Source organism: Bacillus rossius, chromosome 10 (assembly GCF_032445375.1).
Source record: "Bacillus rossius redtenbacheri isolate Brsri chromosome 10, Brsri_v3, whole genome shotgun sequence".
Taxonomy (NCBI): Eukaryota; Metazoa; Arthropoda; class Insecta; order Phasmatodea; family Bacillidae; genus Bacillus; species Bacillus rossius.
This window is the reverse complement of record NC_086337.1, coordinates 43728473-43749824: the sequence shown is the minus strand read 5'-3', so window position 1 is coordinate 43749824 and position 21352 is coordinate 43728473. Positions and strand designations below refer to the sequence as shown.

Below are 21352 nucleotides of genomic sequence, written 5' to 3'. Positions count from 1 at the left end.
TGCTATGTATTATGCAACAATTATGGATGTAAAATAACTAAGTGCCTTTTACTTCACATCTTAAACAAGTTTCGATACAATTGAATGAATATTTTTCGCGCAACAGTCGTGATATGCATATTTCGGCACTTACGCACTTATTGCCTTAAAAAAGTATGAAGCCGGCATCTGAGAGATGGGGACTTTTTAGGATCAATTTTTAACACCCAAAGGAAAGTCTGTGTCAAATTTAAAACCTACATTATTTTGATTCCTGGTAAAATGCTATAGTCAATATTAACTTAAATTGCTCAAAAACCCATTGTTGTGCAGTAGTTCCTTGTAATCCTTAATATGTCAGTTAATTATTATCGCATACATATGTTTGACCCACCAATTTAAAGCTAATAAAATAACGGAAAACATTTATAAAGGTATATTTTTGCCTATCAGTGGTGGATTTGATGTAATTGGTGATTGTATAGAGCAGTGATACATTTTACTTCCATTAGTTGAGTATAAATTAGATTATAAGATAATTTTTGCTGTGTACAAAGTAATAAAAACGAATGATGAAGGACTAAGGGCCCTTAACTTTAAAATTTTGAACACATTTTGATATATCAGAATGAATATTTTTCGCGCAACAGTCGTGATATGCATATTTCGGCACTTACGCCTTTATTGACTTTAAAAAAGTATGAAGCCGGCATATGAGAAATGGGGACTTTTTAGGAACAATTTTTAACACCCAAAGGAATGTCTGTGCCAAATTTCAAAACTACATTATGATTTTTTTTTATGTTTGCTCGATTTTTCCCCAAAAATGCCTGGGCTACTAGAATAAAATAGTACGTTAGTAATCTAATACTAATATCATTTATATTTGCAAGCTTGGTACATAATATGAGTGCTAGATAAACATTTTGCAGCTTTTGTACGCATGAGTGAGTAAAAATCAGTAAAATAACTCGTTTATTTCAGATCCATGTTCTCCTCTCATTGGCGGCTACTGCGGCATCAGTTCAGCACAAGAGATCTGGGGATATTATTGGTGCTGGAGGATCTGTTTCTCCAGAATATCGTCCAGAAGAATCCCTGCAACACACGCTTATTTCGTCGCTGAAATCTATTCGTGTTGCAAGTCTCGAGAATGGAGAAAAATACAAAGAGAGCGTAGGAGGCAATAGCGCACCCGACTTAGCAGTTTCAGCCAGAAAAAAAGTGGGTGTTGGCGAGTTAGATTTATTTAGTGATTCTAAAGTTTCTAGTAATCATCTCGGTCCATCGTCTGTTCACCCATCATCTCCCTCAACCGAAAATGGCGATGTCGCGGAAGCTGTAAAAAAAATCGAAATGGTGGACGGCCACTTAATCTTAAAAAGAGAAGTCTATGATTCATTAGAACAGAGCGATAACAATGCTTTACTTGATTACCATTTTATAGAACCTGATACGTTCTTTCCAAAGAAAACAGACTCTGACGTAATCTCACACAGTTTTCCTGCCGACAGCAATTACTGTGATCCTATCATCACCAGATCAATATATTCAAAATATGATCTTAATTTAGATTCCAGAGGTTTCGCGTCTTCCTATGCTGCTCTGGTTGCAAACAAAAATTTTCTCTCAGAATCTAGAAAAGAACCTGACAGTGATAACCCTACAATAAACCCCAAAACTTATTTTGAAGCACATGTTAGCAATGATGACATTTCTCTGCACATAGATTTAAATAAAAAGGATATGCTAACTCCCTTACCGCAGGATAAGGATGAATATGCCCTGTCAGCTGATAATAAAGATATCGACATCTCCGAAACTGTTTCCAAGGGAGAGCGCAAAGTTGATTCTTCCCAACTTTATGAAGGACAATCACAGAACACCGTCTATAATAAGTCTATAATAACAGTACTAGCATCTGAACCACAGTTACAGTCAACTCCAGTATCTGGTAACCCTGAGAGCAAAGACTCTTTGATATCAGAATTGTCAACATCAAAATCAGATGAAACATCCTATTCGAGTGCCAAATCCATCCAGCAAATAAATAGTTCGTTTGTAAATCTCGATAATACAACATTGAATGATAGTCAAGTATCTAGTGAACCAAGTATTTCTGGCTATGTAGTGCCTGAAACTTCAGTATCTAACAGTTCTGTTTATACAGAAGTTCAATTTTCAGAAGGTAAATCGTCACGCACAGAGCTGTCTTCCGGAAGTCAAGATACCGTTGTATCGATTCATAATAAAGAACAAAGTATAGATGAAAATTCTGCTCGAAGTGGATCGGTATTTTTAGGTTCAAGTCCATCATTTACAACTTCGCCCCTCTATGTCCCACATGTCAAAACGTTTTTTCAAAATCCATTCACTACGTTTTATAGTACATCGCTGGATTCCACACATTCGCTGCGGGAGAAATTAAAAATATCTCTTGGTAGTGACACTTCTTCAAATTTAGCTGAAAATCAAGGTTTCCGCATTTATGGTGGTTCTCGCTTCGGTGGTTCGGAATCCTTACCAGGATACTGGTCAGTTTATAGCAGATTATCTGATAGTAATGATCGGAGGTTACCCACAGGTTTTCTCTCTTCACAATTATATCCTCTAGATTTTGGCACTCCTGAAGTTAATTCTGAACAACCCCATATAAGCACACTTGGAAATCGTGGATTTTCTTTAATGAAACAAAGAGAAAATTTTGAGCATTCTTGGTCTGACATACCGGAGAGAGATTCATTAATTTCGACTCAATCTTTCGGAAGAACTTTCGTTAGTGTTCCCGATAGATATGCAAATTTGGACTCAGGTGAACATCGTACTAGTGGTATTTTTTCTGTTCAGTCTGCTGGTTTGTCTGTCAGTGATGCACAGCTGGGCCATAAGTCATATCCACACTCATCATGGACTGATTTTTTACATCCTAGTCCCCGCGTTGGAGATTATGTCGAACACTCCAGAACTTCAAACGCGCGAGAACAAGAACCTCATCTCATGTTTACTTCAGACTCGGATGACGACGACGACGATACAGAAGAGGAGTACGAAAATGATTGCGAAGAATGTTAACCACCATACAGCTGAGCTCACAAAAATAGGGCTATAGTCATATTCATTAATGTAAGCAAGTTTTAAATAAATTGATATTTGCTTTACATGTACATATTTATGTGTGTGTTAGTTCATGAATATCAGATTATGTGTTTTAAAAGATTGAATATTATAGTTAACTTATGTAAACTTCGTGAAGTATTATAAGCTTGTATTACATGTCTTAATACTGTCGCATTTTGCAATTTGACTTCCACGTCTAAAATGTTCATAAAAAAAGTCTTTTAAATCAGCAGTGCACCAAAGAAAATATGAAATATTTTTAAATGCCAATACTTTTTGTAAAAATGTGCATTATCCAATGCTTGCTTGAAAATTAAATAGCATTACATTGAATTATTCTGTATTAAAAATTAACTTTTACAATTATTAATTTATAAATTTCATTTTGATATAATATAACAAGTTGTAATGACCGATAACTAGGTATTTATCGAAATTAACTATTTTTGAAATTATTTATTTTTAGATACCTAGTAGTTATGCTCTTAGAAAAAAAGTATTTAGAAATTATAAAGTACTTCAGTACTTAATCCTGAAAAATTAGTATTATTGGTAGGTTTTGATATTCCAACGATTTCTTAAAAAAAAAAAAGTTTTAAGAGAACGCCAGTTCATTGTTGGAAGGACACCTTAACTGTATGCGTTAACTGCGGCATACAGTTTTTGTATACTTTTTTGTCTAATATATAATTGTTATTCTGTGCTTAATTTATTATTGATTGTAAAATACATTTATTTAAAGGCCCGTAAATTCGTTAAAATTGGAGTGTAGTAATTGTGATATATATATATATATATATATATATATATATATATATATATATATTAAAATACGGAACCTGTGATAAATTTAAATAAAGACTGTCAGCCTGTGCCATCAGTCTTGCAAATTTAATTGATTATTTGTCTGATAAACAGATGCAAATTAATATTTTTAGTTGAATAAATTACATTAGGTTAGGCTGTGCAATGTATTTTACTCTTCAACTACAGTATATATTGCTGTATGTTTCAAATGCAAGTCATTTTTTACATTTATACAAGACTTTTTTTAGATTAAAAATATTAAAATAATTATTTGTTAAAATTAAATTACATTTGCTTCTCTAAGGCTAAACCAAAATCCAACAGATGAACGATGGTTGGCAGTGTAATAATAACGGGTTGGGAGGGGGTGGGGGCAATGACACATACGAATAAAAATACTAAACTGATACACAAAATGCTGGTACTTCTTTGCTAGTATTCTTAATACCACGCTTTTATTAGCTTCACCTGTATTTTTGAATGAATGGACTATGTAATAAAATATTTCCATTAAATTTGTACCCACTTTCGACGTCCGAATGTTTTCAAATTTTACCTACATACAAAGAACCTCTGACAATACTATATTTTGTTAACTTAAGACCTTAGTGGGGGGTCAGAGTGTCAAAAAAAAACCACTAATTTCAACCTATGGCTAAAAACCAGGCTTTTTGTATATCCATGAGGTCAGGACATAGTGGGAATTTGCCCCAGGTTCGAATGTTACCCTAGGAGGTAAAAAAACCATAAATTTCGAAAATTTCAAAAATACATATTTTTTGATTTAGAGTGTTTCCAAGGTCGGGTTAGGGTGGAAAATGTGCCCGGGATTTGTTAATGGCAATATGGGCACTATATCTGAAATTATCTGGCCACTCTTCCGGCGTGATCAAATGTATGATACGGGCATTCCATCAATCCGTGTTGATTTCGGCACATATGGTGTACATATAATTAAACCAATAGCCAATTAGTTTACAGCGAAGTACAGCTATGGTACTGCTGAAAGGCGAATGTTGCCATTAATACTGAGTTGAGCATCTACCGTGCATAAAATGCAAGCCTGCACTGTAGATTATGCAATTGTTTATTTGGGATCGCATCTCTCTGCTTCCGGACAGGCTTATGTAGCTCTTAGTCTTGTAAAGTCACTGGATGGTCTCCAAGTAGAAGAAATTGATTGCTCTAAGATAACAAGAAAAGTTCTATGTTATTTTGACGCCTTAGCTGAAATAACTAGATTACGTGAGCATTAATGACTAATTTTTAGTTCTTTGTAACAAATAAATACTTTAATCACTCACATTTAGTATTTTTAATTTGTTTCAATTACTCATATATTTAATATTTTTTATTTATTTTGAGACTAAAAAGAATAAAAGAAACTAAAAAAATCCGCTTTTATCGTTGAATGAACTAAAAATTAAAAAAATAAAATAAAATCTAATTTAAGTTTTTTGTCCAACAGCCAAATGATGCACTACAACTCTGTATAACTAAAAGCGTGAGGTGCTCTCTTCTTTAATTTTCTTAATGACTATATACTAAAATTAGTGATAGAAAATTTAAGACATATGAAATCAAGCACCCCCTGTGCGTTGATCCCTGGTGGGAAGGGGGGGGGGGGGGGGCGCTGGAATTAAGAAACCCCTCACTAAGGGGAGCCTACCTGTACTTGCAAAAGCGTGACTATGAAACGTGTTTGATGTCAGAACTATGTCCTATGGAAAACTTTCTGTGTATTTTAATGTTTTCTTCTTATCGAATGCATGTAGACCAAAATATGGGCAATGTACAGCATACGGGCACCCCAAGTGCAAAAGTGAAAATTTCTCGCTTCCCCCTTTCCCCCCCTTTTTTTTTCTATAAATTTCCGCGGGCCCCACGTGCGAATCCTACACATTTGTGCCCCTGAAGCACCCCATTACTAATTTTAAGTTAATTATTGTTAATAGTTCATATACCTATTCATTTTCGTAATGAATATATCCTAAAATTGTCGAACATATCTATATCCTAAAATATTCGTATTGACTATATCCTAAAATTAGTGATGGAAAATCTATTACCTACAAATCATATTTTTATTACTGACAGAAATTTTAAGACAGATGATATCAAGCACTCAACGTTTATAGTTATACACGAGTTGTGATGCATTATTTGACTATTGGACAAAAAACAAAAATTTTAATTTAATTTTTTAATTTTTAGTTTATTCAACGATAAGAGAGATTTTTTTTAAGTTTTTTTAACCATAAGTTTATTTCTCTGTAATATTTACTGTAATACTTGGTGCACTTTACATTTGTAAATAGTACGAGAACTGCTTGAAGTCAGTAAATCTGATTGCAAATTTCTTAAAACAGCACCAATTGAAGCAGTGAATTCCTACAGATTATTTCCGATAATGACGTGCACTCATTTATAAATGTTTTGTTTTCTCTACTGTTTTTTCCATTATCTCCACAGCTTAAGCAGAGTCAATGCCAGTTCCGCTAATTTATCAGTCAATAACTACCTGCTAGTAGAATTTTCTATTATTAAGGTCACTGATTCAAATTTAGTGTGTTTTTTTTGTGTGTGTTCGCTTTGTTGACTTATGTTTGCCAAATACAAAAAAAGTCATTGAGATAGGATACATGGAGTTAGGAAGTGTCAGGAAACGGCATACTGTAACGTAAGTAAAGCCACTTTTGACGTGACAACGTCTAATAAATCGATGAACGCCGGCTGCACGCACGAAAAAGTGTCCCGTTACGCTCATTGTACGCTTGCGCCGCATCTTTCTCTCTTCCACTCGATTGGAAAACTATTGATTTGACTTTTTCGAGGCACATTAAACTTGAAACACTTCCATTCGTTTCCTACTTTTCCTATCATCGTCCTATCCTTAACAGAATAACACAGATTGGAAGAAGTTAAATAGCAAACATGTATAACAGTTATAGTTAAAATAATCTCTTCGCTAAAGTAAGAAACATATTTGAATTAATGAGTGCAAATAAAAGTAAATTTATCAATTAAATTGTAGATTTCATTTCACTCCTTCTTTGTATCCATACAAAATAGTGATAATTCAATAAAAATTATTCCATTTTATTCATAAAAGTATGCAATCATTTCATCAATGTTTTGTTATGACGTTGTCACGTTAAACTATCGTCCGAAAACCGACTTTACAGAGAACCAATTTTTTTTACGTCGCCATCGCCATATTGTTCCGCCCAAAACATCGCGGAAATGGTGCTTGACCACGTCTGATGAATTGAGAGTCTCGGTCGTCAAACAACACAGCCACTTCCACACAATACTGTCATTTAAAACTGTTTCCACCGTGCAAACGCTACATTTCAGCCAATGTTTTGGGCTTCTAACCAAGATGCGCAGACCATGACCTAAAAAAAAAATATAAAAAAAGAAAAAGCTTCATCATGTTACCATGTAACCATTTAGACGTGGCCATCCCCTGGTACGATAAGCTGAACTGTTGAACTATAACTCTATGGAGTGAGTGTCTGTTCTAAATTTGATGTCGCGCTGGTCAGCAAAAAATAAAAAATAAATAAAAAAACCCGTAGCTGTGTACAGGTTAATAATACCCAAGGACAATTGATACCTTTTATTTATTTTTTATAAACTGTACAATTAATTTTTTACGATTGCATTATTTTATTACGCCTAATTATGAGCTGCTCTCTTAAGCTCAAATTATATCCTAGTTTTTTCAAATATATTCAGTACTTCTGATGACGTTATGTGATTAGAATAAACGTCATGTCGTTTTTAAAATCGTGCAAATTATTCAAGTCAATCACGCCATGTTTTGTCAAAATATTAGTTTCGGATAAAAAAAAAGAATACTCGGCCAGACAATACAATTATTTGTTTTCTCGTTTTTAATGGCTTGAGTCTCTTTGTGACGTCACTTGTTACGTTAGGTCACTCTTTTAACAAGCACTTTTTTTAAGTTAAAAAAAATCTCGAAGTTACACGAAGGCAAAGTATACCGGGCGTGAACGAAAGGATCTGTGAATCGTAGGCTTCCACAAACCTGACCTCCGAGTTGTCAAACAATATCTAATCGGTTCTACAATTTGTTTCACATGTCTTTTCTCGTCAACGTTCGCAGGTACGAACCGAATCCCGGGTGTTTGGATTGTTAAAACTGTTATATAAAAAAATCGTGACTTAGAAACAAAGCAATTTAGAAATAACGCTGGTTGTCTTCAAAGATGTTGACGTTGTCATTAATAAAAGGCTAAACATTTGTTTTTTTCTGCTTCCTGTAAGCCACGTGGTACGTCGCCACAATCGGCTGCGAGGGCTCCATGAATGGGGGGTGTTTACCAAACAAGCAGGGTGTTCCAAGTCTTGTTTTTTCACTGCAAGCAGGAAACGCCCCGCCAAACAGTGGCGCTGCGAAGGTCACGCGGCGAGATAGCAGGAATGCTATAAAGCCACGGAGGTTTACTGGCAAGGGTTTCATTACGATTTTTTTTCCCCCAGCAAGCAGGAGACCGCAACATGATAGCCGAGGTGAGTTCCGAGGAAGTTTCATGATCTGCACTTCTACAGTCATTTATTTGATTATTTTTTTTAACTAGCATATTTTAAAGAAAAATAAAACATAAACTGGTAGTATTTGTGAAAACAGGAAGTGGCAAACATTCGCAACATATGTTTATTCAAGTTTTAAGAATATGGATACCCCTTATTATGGAATTGAGACAAATATTGAATCGTCAGCTACATTTATTTAGTTATGATTAACTTGTTTTACATTAATTTTTTAATCACCAGAAACTACCAATTAAAAAATTAAAATATTAATAATTACATATTTCATACGGTATTTTTATTATGTAAATTTAAATTTAAGACTACATATATAGCACAGGAGCAGAACTTGTCATAGGGAATGGATGTATGACAACCGTACGAATAATAACTTAAATTTACCAACCAGAACGTAAGAAAAATATTCTGCATAGCCTGTAGTCAGAATAAAATAACATGCACTTGATGTATGTATGTGATCTAAAGATGGATGTGATAGAATTTTACAAAAAATAAAGTACTAGGAATATTTAAATATATTTGGGATCGGCCAATATAATCCTGAAATTCTCAAATACCATAAAATCTTGAATAGTCGAAACATTTTATATTCGAGATAAAATATTAGATGAATTAAAGAATATATTTGAGGAAGGTAAATTCATACATTCAAACACTATAGAACCTTTGTAGTTGACAAAGGACTACATAAATTATACCTACAAAAACTATCATAAAATGTTCATTTTTCCGCCAGCTAGAGTGTTTGTTTAGCATCGCAGGGAACGCGACAAAAAACAAAATTATTTATTTGATAGACAAAAATTATGTTCAATATTTTTGAAACTTAAAATTTCTGTTTATGTATATATATTATTTTATTACTTACTTTTGAGAGCTTGTCACGGATTCAAGACTATATTTTAAGAATTGAATTCTAGATTCGTATTTTTCTACACATTAGAATTAAAAATATTTAGTCACACTTTTTCATTTATTTGCCTAAAATCTTAATATTTTTTATTTGAAATAGGCTAGGTTTTTAAAAATTTTCATGAAAAAGAAATTATAATTATATTACATTTAACAACAATATTATTACAAGAAAAAAATATAATTATGAAACTTACTATCATGGCAGTAAAGGATTGATGTCAGCTAGGATGTAGACCATGATCCAAAGACATTCGAAGTCTGTATAAACTCAACTTATCACTGGGATACAAATTGTTTACTTCAGTGGAAAATTGACTGGAAAAAAAAAGGTTTTAAATCAAGAAGAAATCTTAAATAGTAAAGAAAAAACACGTGTGAGCTAGTCTTTTAGTACTCGCCAGAGATGTGTAACATCTAACCTCTGTAAGGAGCAAATTGTCATGTTGCAAATACACCTATAGTACGAAACTTGGACACGAAATTTAACATAGAATTCTTTTTTTAAAAAAATGCCGAGCGTGATAAATATGCGCAAATCGTGTTTTTTTCAACTACATTTCTTGACGCGAATCACACGTAGTTTCCGCACCCACCGCTAGAAGTCGCTGCCGAAGCAGCTACGTCGACTATTGAATCATTACATTTGCAGACCGAAATTTTAAACTACATAATGAATGAAACGGTCCCGATGAAAACTAAAAAGACTTAAAAAAAAAAACGGATTTGGACCTGATTTTCGACTAGGAATTTAATTAAAATACTGCTCATATTGTTAAAATGTACTAATAAATAGAGACCGGAAAAATTCGCGGATTCATTTCACGATATGCTAGAATCCAAACAACTGTACAATTATATTGCTTCTGTGATTGGCTTACAGTTTATCTGAAGGACTTTTAGCCAATGGGAAACCTTCAACCAAAAAAGTATTGAATCGCAAGCGTCCCAGTTGACAAGTGTCACGAGTCAATAAGTGGCATTTTCCCGAGTATGTAGAGGGTTGTGGAGTCTATCCTAGAGGTTATCGAAAGCGCGAATTTTTCCAGTCTCTACTAATAAGTTAATACTATAAAGTTTCCCCTTGGCTTTGTGAATTTTGGTTCGTGCCGTCTGCCACAGATGGCACACATTTCCGTCCCATGCAACTGACTTCCGTCGCATCCACGAAGTTACTCCCGCCTAATGCCGTATGCCGAGAGCTAAGATGTTACACGTAAAAAAACTCCCGGAAGTTTGACTTTCCGGGAGCGTTCAGCCGATCCGTGCCGCTGTAGCGCGCCTTTCGTGCCTTGCCGCGCGCTACCAGCTTCTGTAAACACTCCTCACCCTCTTCTCCTCCTTCGCCGTCGGGTTTCCTGTTTGTCGCCAGTACACAGTGCTCGCTGAAATGCTCAATTCTGCACGTCTGAGCACGCGGAAACCTGGCACATGCTCAAGAGCGAGACTATTTCCTTTTCCCTCCTCTCACCCTCATTGTTTTATATATACTTGGTCGCAACATTTTTTTAAAATTCAAACGCGCATGGGCTTACATTCCGTAGGTATCAAGGATGAAAATTATCAATTCGTAAAATTTTCTGGAAATATATAACCAACTTATTTTTTATTACTTTTTTTTCCATTACCAGCATAGATTTCCATAATATCAACAATGTTTACATATGTTCTACAATAATGTATTTTCTTCAGATTGGTAGGTTACTAGTGATGAAACGGATATCCGATAACTATCCGATGTCCGGCCTAATTTTATTATCTTGTCGAATACCGGATAATAAGCGAGTATCCGACCGGATACCGGATTAAAAAATATATATAAAATTCAGGTACTTTATTTAGTCCACATAAAAATATCCACCATATATTTTCATTTTAAAACAAACAAAAATTGTACTCGTACTGCACTAAGGGCAAATTGTGGTGAATGAATACAAATGTATCTGCATTAAGAGGCAACAAACTGTTTCGCTTGTCTTCATAGACACAGCCAGCTTTAGAAAGAAAAAAAAAAGGATTTCGCTGTAAACTCTGCGGCAGGGTGCTGGGCAATTTATAGCGTGGTAAAGTTTGTTCTGGGAGTCTGGTGGAGCCTGTTCTTTCAACTATGGATAATGACTAGAGACTGGAAAAATTCGCGGTTTCAATGACCTCTAGGATAAACTCCACGATCCTCTATGTACTGAGATAAATTGCACCTGCTCATTGGATACTGACTCGTGACACGCGTTACATGGGATGCTTGTGATTTGATACTTCTTTTGTTGAAGGTTTCTCATTGGCTTAGAGTCCTTCAGATAAACGGTGGTCCAATCACTGACTCAGCATTAAAGGTGTACGAGTTTGGAGTCTAGCCTACCGCGAAATGAATCCGCGAATTTTTCCGGTCTCTAATAATGACTCATTGTCTAGTGCAACCATTTCTGTTATCAAATAATGGTACTTCTTGGCTTTTGCGTCATTTACGTCCCAAAGCAATTTCCTTTCGAACGATTCTGTCATAGTCTGCCGATACTGAAGACGAACTTGTCCCCGGGATGGGTAAAGGCATTGTAGGAGGCGCAACAGCGGCTGGATCTTCATTCAGTGCACGGAATTCATTTGGATGTTTTGTTTTTATATGATTTTCCATGGCAGAAGTACCTAGAAAAAATAGGTTACCGTCAATAAAAATCTGCTACAAACGTGCCTTACGAAAAGTAATTAAAAATCGAAAACTCGGTGTAAATTATTTTGTTATTATCGTATTGTCTGGGTGAGTCAGAAGTTTATTTAAAAAAACTATGTTTTATATAAAAGCATATGAAATTACACTAATAATGTTAAGAAAATATTATGGAATCATTTTTTTTTTCATATTATGTATCTGCCATGAAGTAATTAAAAACAAAAAAAAACGATCAGCTCATTTTGTTTTTTTCTTCACCGCCACAATAAATTTTAACATTGCATAACAAAAGTACACCGTACTTTTGATCGTCACGTTTTTTTTATCAAAATACTCCCATAAAGGCGATCTTTTATTTACCGATGTCATTTTTTCGTCGCTAAATCTGTTTAGAAATATATATATTTTTAAAACTTTTATAATAACCTCAAACTACAACAACACGTTTTTAAATAACCTCAAATGATTTTGATTGCAATCAATTCAACAAGTCAATGAAACTCTTCCCAACTTCGCTCATGAACGAAGAGACCCGAGTTCACCCGAGTCCGCCCGATCGTTCGTGCGCCAAATAAGCGAGTTCGCTCGTTACGTAGCGCCAATCCGGCAGCAGGATTTCCGGCTATCCGGCTTCAATGTTAACCGGAAAACCGGTATCCGGCCAAACAGCTATCCATTTCATCAATAGTAGGTAGTGTTTAAACAAACAACTTTTTGGTACCATTAGTTGGTAGACTGTAGCATGGGTCCTATCTAACACTCAAATGTTAGGTGAGTCATTAGATGATAGAGAAAGGTAAAATGTAGGATTTTTTTTTGCTTGCTCACACCACTTTTGCTGGTAACAAAACAGCTGACCTGTATATCACTCAAACTACTGGTGCCATCTATGAGCAGTCAAATGAAGCTCTGACTTACTTCACGACTTATGTTGATAGATTGGCATGTTTATAACACATTACCGAGTGTAAATCAATGCCCACCAAAAACTGGCTAACACCACTGTGGTGTTCAGCCCCTCATACACACACACACACACACACACACACACACACACACACACACACACACACACACACACACACACACAAACGTTTGAGCTGACGATGGTTTTGGGGTCTATGGACCATGAAACAAAAAACCATATCAAATTTTTCCGGAAGTCTCTCCATGGTAATGGCTACAATAAGTAGGTAGTTTTACTTCGAAATCTACCGAACAGAAGAATGTCACTAAACAAAGGATCATGGGGCGTCTCGCCTATTATTCCTGTGAATTCTAACAGTGGTCACGTGTGGCTTTGTAACTTAGAGACAGCTTTCGAGGGGACCTTAGCAAGGAAATGCAAACACAGCTTTAGTGAACCCAGAAAGAGTAAGTTAACTTTTTTTCAATGAAAAATATTTTCTACAAACGCAATCTTTTACTAAATTCCATTTCTATCCAACCCCCAACATGACTTAAATTGTATTTGTAATTCTAGGATAGGTCTTTTGTTAGTATATGTTTCTCATTAGTTTATAATTTTTTAGGATACTAATTTCTAGTATTAATTTTTTTATATATATTTTGAGCATTTAAATTTTTCGTAAAATACCACTGTTCCTAAATCTCTGTGTAACATATTCGTAGTCATTCACTGCTTAAATAAAATCATTTCGTTTACAAAAAACTCATAGTCAATTTCTGTATACAAGTTCCATCATCATGTGTTGCAACACATATCATTATTAAATTATGATCAATAATCATTACATTGTAACTGATGTGTTTTTTTTTAATATTTAACTGATAATAGATCAAGGCAAAAGGCTCTGTGTGTGTGCTTTTATCCCCATCGCAGAGAAACTTCTTTTTAATCCTAATACTAAGCTCAGGCCTATGAAATGAAAATATGAAATTAGCACCCTATTTATGTTACACCTTCTCGTCTAGCTTACATTTTTTTTCAATACTTTTACAACTTAGTAATAATATTGCGAATGTTTTTATTAAGAAATGTATTTATTGAGACATTAACCAAAATTAAATATGTCAGTTATGATTTCTTTTATGGTTTATGTTTACTGTCAATCAAAATGTAAACCTATAAGTAGTTGTAAAATGGCAACAAAAAAAAAAGTAACTAATATTTATTCTTTCAGGCAATATTATTGGTGGTGTCTTTGGTCGCCACTTCGTCGCAGCACATTTTTACTCCTGGCAACATACAACCAGCATTTCATGCATTTTCCCAGCATGCTGGGAACTCGGCGCAATTTCCTACGGGACCCGTCGGTCCATTCCTGCTCGCGCCACTGCCCGTTTTCCCACCGCCGCGCGGTGTTCATCCTGGAAGATACGACGGTGCAGCTATGTTTGACAACCCTTTCACAATGTCCAGCCAAGGAAGGATGGTCCTCCCGGGTGGCGGTTGTGGTTTCGGGGGAGCGGTGACATCTCATAGCGGTCTCCGCCTCCCCCATGATTGGTGGAACGGTAGGTTCAGGTCGCTGCAAGGCTCGGCGCTTGCCGACTGGCACCCTGGAATCTCACCGGCGAGCGGATACCCCAGCGAAACAAACCTACAGTACTTCAGATCCTGGCACCCATTCATGCTCCCGCCGGTTGGTGCCTCGAATTTCCCAGCATACACCATTCCAGCTCATCTGCCGGCTGGAAGTCTTCATGGAAGGATGTCTCCCTGCTGCAGCTCCCCTGTGGTCCTGACTCCAACGACCAACGCTAACTTCCTAAGGCCGTGTGGATGTAACAGAGGGTCTGCTAACCTTGTTGCTAACAGATGGTGCGATGGAAGCTGCGACCACTCGGCTTTCAACATGTATTCTTGTCACGGAAACGACCATGTCGGTGCGGATTCTTCTGCAATATCTATTCCAGTCCTGCGACCCGCTCAAGGGCGCTCGGATTCCACCTCGTCGTCGTCGTCTTTGGCGTCGGGAGCCGCCACGGCGGAGGCCCGCGACGTGAACAACTTCCTCGACCACGGTCAGGCTCTCGTCGGGAGCGTCCGCGGCGGTGACACCGAGGAACAGAGCTGCTGCCCGAACGGCAAGAGAAGCTCGACTGCCCATGCGCGGTCCGAAGGCTCCGGAGATGAGATCGCAGGGAGGAGCCGGTACCAGCCTCGCAGCGCCCAGCAGTACGTCGACCCCTGGCGAGATCCTTTCCCGGCGAGGTACAACCTCCTCCAGGAGTTCTCTCGCAGTAGGGACAGCGCGGCCGGGGCTGGACGCTACGAGCAGAGCTACACTGGAGAAGACTACCACGACGAGGGCAATCCTGACGGTCCCACTGCTGACAAAATCTCGGACCATGTCGCTCCTTCTGGGTCATCCCTATCATTTTCGTCACCACCGTCCCCCGATTCTTCCTCGACGTTTCAGAAACTTTAGTAAGGCTCTTATTTTTCGGTAATGTCTTCAAACATCGTATAAGGCTAAAAGAATAAACTTATTTTGTTTTGTATTCTATAGATGCTTGCATACTGTACAAACTTATGTAATTGTTTTTAATAAAAAAATACATACCATATAAATACCAGTATCCAAATAATATTTTACAAATGAAGGCATGGATATTTTGGATGTTTGTAGTGCTACTAAACTGGTATACTACTCCTAAATGAGGGAAACATGGGGTAACTTTGGTTTTATAATAATAAATCATATTTTAGGAACTAATGGAATAACAAAGATACAAACAATACCAAATATGTTTGTTTTTTTACCATTTTCAATAATTCATAAACAAGTTAACTAAAAATTTCTAAGTATGCTTTCATAGTAAAAAAAAATTACACCTCCGAAACTAATAAGCAAAAATTAAGATTCATGGTATATCCAATAACTAAGGTACCCCATGCAAAAATTACAAAACTCCTTTATTCCATTTTCTGAAAGTACACCCCTAAGGGAGTGAAAATGAGATAGGTTTGGTTTTGTAAAGAAAAGTTAATTTCACCAAATTTACTAAAGATCAAGGCAAGACTCTAAGACCAGTATTCTAAGACATAAAAATAAAGGTTTAGACGTTGAAGATGCTACACCTGTACTCTAACCGTATTCTTACTGCATGATGGGACACGGCCAGTCCCTTAATTTTAGGCAACAGATTTTGGTGTCCTATCCGTTGCCGTTCTGTTGCCCAAATTCCACGCATGCGCAGAGCTCACTTTTTCATTGATTTCGTCAAGATGGCTGAACCGCATCTGGCACCATTAACTCATATAGTCATTTTTGTGATCATCGGGGAACATACCAAGCGTGTTGGTGTGCCAAGTGAAACTTTATGGTAGCGAAACTATCCTGGAATACATTTTGTACACTTAAATGATCAAAAAACAAATAATCACAACTTTAAAAGTACTTGAGAAAATTACAATTACACCAAATATATTGTACAAGACCAAAATAGAAAAGTCAAGTTTTCTGCTATTGTGATAGTTTTTATGGCTGAAACAGTTTGTGTAATGTTTGGTTGTAACAATTACGATGTTGCTAACTGCTCGAAATCGTTTTTGAAGTTAAAATTCCTTAGGCATGTTGGTGCCGAAGTCGTCTGCATATGGCGGCATTAACCTATACATATCCGCTTATATGAACACCGGGGGATATGTCAAGATTATCGGTGTGCCAAATAAATCTCTGAGATAGCAAAAATGTTCTAAAATTAATTTTATAAACATTAATGTCACACAAAGAAATAGTTGCAACTTAAAAAAATATGTCATAATTTTGGGATTGCATCATAAATAAGAGTATTTTACACATCGTTCAGATAAATTTATTTAGCGTTGTGGTGTTATGTATGTATTAGCGATTACAATTCTTATATAACTTTCTATTTTATATTTTTATATGATTCAATGTTACATTTTAACTCCATAGTTAAAGAAAATCATATTATTACTTGTTATTGTTTAAATAATTGTTAAATATTAACTTTAAATGAACAGCTCGGTCTGTTGGTTTGTTTATTTTGCACTATGTACGCATATAACATGCATTTTTTACTTACAATAAAAATAAATCTTATAAACATAATTGAAATGATTTATTGGATATATGTAAATGTAAATAAGAGTTTATGTTTGCTTGCAGCTATTCAGTACAAACTTAAAGTTTTATTCCGGGCTTGATGAAATTTTACATACTTGAACTTCAAAATAAGTAGAATGTCACTGTCTACATAGGATTCCTAAAAACCACCACCATTACCCTTTCACACCCTTTAAAGTGGAATTCTGGTACTGCTTGGAGAAATTTTGCACTACTGTCATTTAAAACAAGAGGAATATTACTGATATCATCTAACTGTGAAAAATCTGTCTACAACCTTTATGGAAAAAATCTCAATGAATATGAAGTAAAGAAGTTATATAAATGTAACATTTTATGCTTTTAAATGTTTATTATTTACATATATTATGTTAAAAAATATATATTAAATGGTAGCTATCTAAAGAAGGCACTCATAACAATTATATAATACTCTGTAAATTGTATTATCGAGTTCTTCTCATTTCATTTGATAACTTCTAAACAAGCATTGCGATATTTCAAGTAGTTTACATATAGTTGATACAGTTAGGTTAGCTACATTTAACCAACAGTGGTTTTTCGGTATAGTAGTAGTACTCATAAATACCATTTTCGGTTTTTTTTTTACAGATGAGCACCAGTTTTAAAGTTAAGTATGTTTCATTGTTTAAATTCGTATGATCTTTGTCTTCTTGTCGTCATGTCTAAAGTTAAGTCATTTTTCATTATCTTTAAGTCAATATATTTTTGTAGTCTGCGAAAACTTGTTTGTTTTAAATTCACTGTTTTCGTACAAATATATGGAGTGTAAAGTCATTACTTTACAACAGTAATATTTCAAACGACTAGAGGAAAACTGTGCCGAGATAGTTCATTGTAATATACTGGAATTTTAATTTCAAGGGCGTTCGTCAGGCCAAGTCACTAGGATCACTGCAGTTGAATATCACCAGCGTTCGCTATGTTAAAATGCCTGAGTTTCCTATATTGTTTTACTACAATATTTGATTACACCATTTATTCGCGCGATTGTGCTGCTGTCTGCAGGACTTTTGGTGTAGCAAATGTATCGATAGTTGTGAACATCAGCTAGAATGCATTGAAATCAATATCTAGCCTCGCGCAGGGCACAATTTATCACGATTTTTTTATATATAGGGATTGAGCTTAGACAAGTTCTGGAATACGTCCTGCGAGTTAGGTTACAGTTGTATCCCAACAATGAAGTGCTTATTCGCTACCTTACCTGAATGTCTTGGAATATCACCCTGAGGATAAATTACATGACATTAATTTTAGATAGCAGTATATATTTCAGTTAAAAAATAAATCCATCCACAGGGAGGTGAAATGGTATTTTTAAAATAATAATACGACACCTTGATGCATGGCCGCAACTAAGGGGGGGGGGGGGCAAGCGGGGCATACGCCCCGGGCGCAAAGCTGTGGGGGCGCCGAAATCGCTTGCATTGTAATTCCTTCCTACTACAACTGGTAACTAGTAAAAAGTTTTTTTAACTTGCATGCCAGGAATGTTTAATCTGATTTACAATATAACGTCTCAACATAGCACCATTTTTCCGTGGGAGGGCCCCCGGACCCCCCCCCCCCCCCCCCCCCCCGCTTTATTGGTGTGGTATGTGCAAAAAAAGAGGGGGGAGGCATGAATCCATTCATGCCCCGGGTGCCAGAGACTCTAGTTGCGACCCTGCCTTGATGCGGTGGAGTAATGAACACTAACCCATTGCCATTGTCTCTGCAGAAGGATCTGGGGTGGTAGGTAGCAAGTGCCTAGGATTTGAAGTTTCATAAGGTACCAAGTTTGTTAGAGAGGATTCTGGAAGGGGTGGGTAGAAGGGCGAGGCTGCTACAGTATGCAATCCATACCTGGTGATAGAAGGGTGCATACTGGAGAAAGTCCAATGGTGGCCAGCAAGAGGTGTGGGGTGGAAAGGGAAGGGAGGGGAAAGGCACTGACTCTTTGTGAAGGTTGCCAAACTGGGCTTAATCTAATCATTAAACAACAATCTAACCAATCAAAATGACAAATTCTGTAAACAAAACCATAAAGTTGCAAATTGGACAATCCTTTGAATTTCTAACTCTTCCTACCACTTCTTGATGTACAAAATCTAACTGAATAGATAAATAGACTTACATCCATTAAATCAAACACATAAACTAAATAAAGTTACAATACATAAATTAAGTTACAATACATAAACTATGTCACAGCATGACGTAGTCTTGACAATTCCTAATCGAAAGGCATTATCTTGGTTAAACAGTTATTTTGCCATAAAAAATTTTATTGTTTAGTTTTCAAATGCTTGCATCATAAAAGCGAAGTAAATAATTTATTGGAATCCCTGAATTTAATTGTGACTACCTGCTACAAAAGTAATTTCATTTGAAGACAATGGAATCTAGTATTAAATTCATTTCCATTATGACTATATCTGTAATTAACCTGTCAATAGACTATATGTTAACATCTTTAAAAAATCTCTAAATATGTGTCCTCTTCCTTAAAGGCTCTGTCACCTCTCAAATATTTGTCTGCGATAGATTTCGAGAGAAAATATTAGACAAAAAATAGCTTCCAACTTTCTCCATGAAATATATTTGGGCAAATAAACTAAGATATGTTTTAAATAATGTAACACCATCAAAGTTTACTTTTTGTCTGAGCTATCCCAAACTTTTCAATTTTTTTCTCAATTTTGAAATTAAAGAATGCATCACATTGCTGAATGTAAATTTTTAACTTATTATGTTTGAGCATTTAAAAATTTTTGAACAAGAATAAATTTAATTCACAATAATATTCGTTACATGATTAAATAAGTTTTCATAGATTTTTTTAAAGTTGAAAAAACGTAATTTCATTTTAACGCCATTACATGTTTTGCTTTCGACATTCATATCAACAATATTTCAGTTATTTAACTTTTTAATATCTTTAATTGGCTACTTGCTCTTCGCCATTTTAAAGAATCGTTCAGACGGAAACGGATGTAATTTCAGTTTTCGCTAGGCACGATTTTAATTGGCCGATCGCATCCAACATCCATATTATTTTAGAACCTGTTCCATTCGCACAATATTTGATGGAAACTCAAACCATCCAACTTAATTAAACATGGCTGCACTATTGAGGTTTTCATAACCCTTCAACTTTGACACAACATAATTGGAAGGTGTTGAAAGTGAAACTTTGACAATATGACAGGGACTTACGGAAGGTATATTTTTATATAAACTATAATAATTTGTTATAGCTTGACGCCGACCGCCAATGCGGCGACACCGCTAGTGTCCTTCGAGAGCTCAACCAGGCCGGCAGCCTGCGCGCAACGCGGAACCTTCAACCTTTGCATTCACCGACATGTAGTTTTCCATAGTGTAATTTCTTTTCAACCTTTTGTACAGTTCCGCGGTCGGCCTAAATTTACCATGAGGTACTTAACTTAATTCAATCAGTGCTCCGAGATGAGTGTTTACGTCATATGTAAGTACTGTGGGGAGAGTATGTGTTTTTACGTCGGCGCTTCACGCCCAACCTAGCCTACAGGCTACTTAGTTTTGGCCCGCACGGGGCAGCCAGCAGGCGACACGTGCCATCCAACTTAATAACGATTCAGTCCCTGGGACACACCTAGACACCACGTAGAGTCGCCGGAGACACGGGCCTACGTGTTGCTAGCCCAGTTTATCCAGAGCTAGGTATTAGTGTAGTGTATTGTGCTTCAAAATATCGTGTGCCATGTCAGAGTGTCTTTTGTAACTTTCGCGTCACGTATACGAGTCTGCCCCTCACGCGCATAAGAATCGTGAGCCGCCACTGAGGAAGTGAGCTGCGCGTGTGACTAGTCGCGTCGGGCAAACCGTTACGGCCAGAACGGGCAGCACCATGTATTGGGCTGTGCTGTATTAAATTCACCAACTATCTGAAGAGGTTTTGTGTTATTATTCAGGCGTCCCGAGTGGCCTCAACAGCTCGGGGGGCCCTACTGCGTTGACCCCTACCTCTAGCCACAAGGCCGAACCTTCCCTGAGATCACGAACTGAACAAAATCACGTCTAAATACTCAGAGGTAGCGGGGACGGCGTCAAATTGGCGCCCGACTAGTGTGGCTTTAATTTTCTAAAAATTAATTTCCAAATTTTGTTTCAAATTTTTCAAATTTTTTCTCAAATTTTTCAAATTTTATACTTCAAATTAGTGTACCAGTAAGGGCTCGCG

General features: G+C 36.3%; 2 protein-coding genes across 8 annotated transcripts in view; one reads left to right on the top strand and one right to left on the bottom strand.

Annotated features, from left to right (window-relative positions):
* Window positions 1-16433, top strand: part of LOC134536041 (uncharacterized) — a 57005-nt gene extending 40572 nt beyond the window's left edge. For 2 of the 5 annotated variants that reach the window (XR_010075752.1, XM_063375558.1), the window contains exons 3-4: window positions 964-3102; window positions 14209-16433. Coding sequence is in view for 4 of the 5 variants with exons in the window: in XM_063375558.1 (XP_063231628.1) it covers window positions 14419-15459 (1041 nt within the window). In the remaining variant the exon portion in view is untranslated. Of the gene's footprint in view, window positions 1-963; window positions 8443-14208 lie in introns of those variants that run through there. The other 3 variants (XM_063375556.1, XM_063375555.1, XM_063375557.1) reach the window with 2 other exon arrangements.
* The window catches only part of LOC134536044 (synaptotagmin-14), a 252140-nt gene that overhangs the window by 213397 nt on the left and 17391 nt on the right, over window positions 1-21352 (bottom strand). The gene's annotated exons all lie outside the window — the stretch shown is intronic.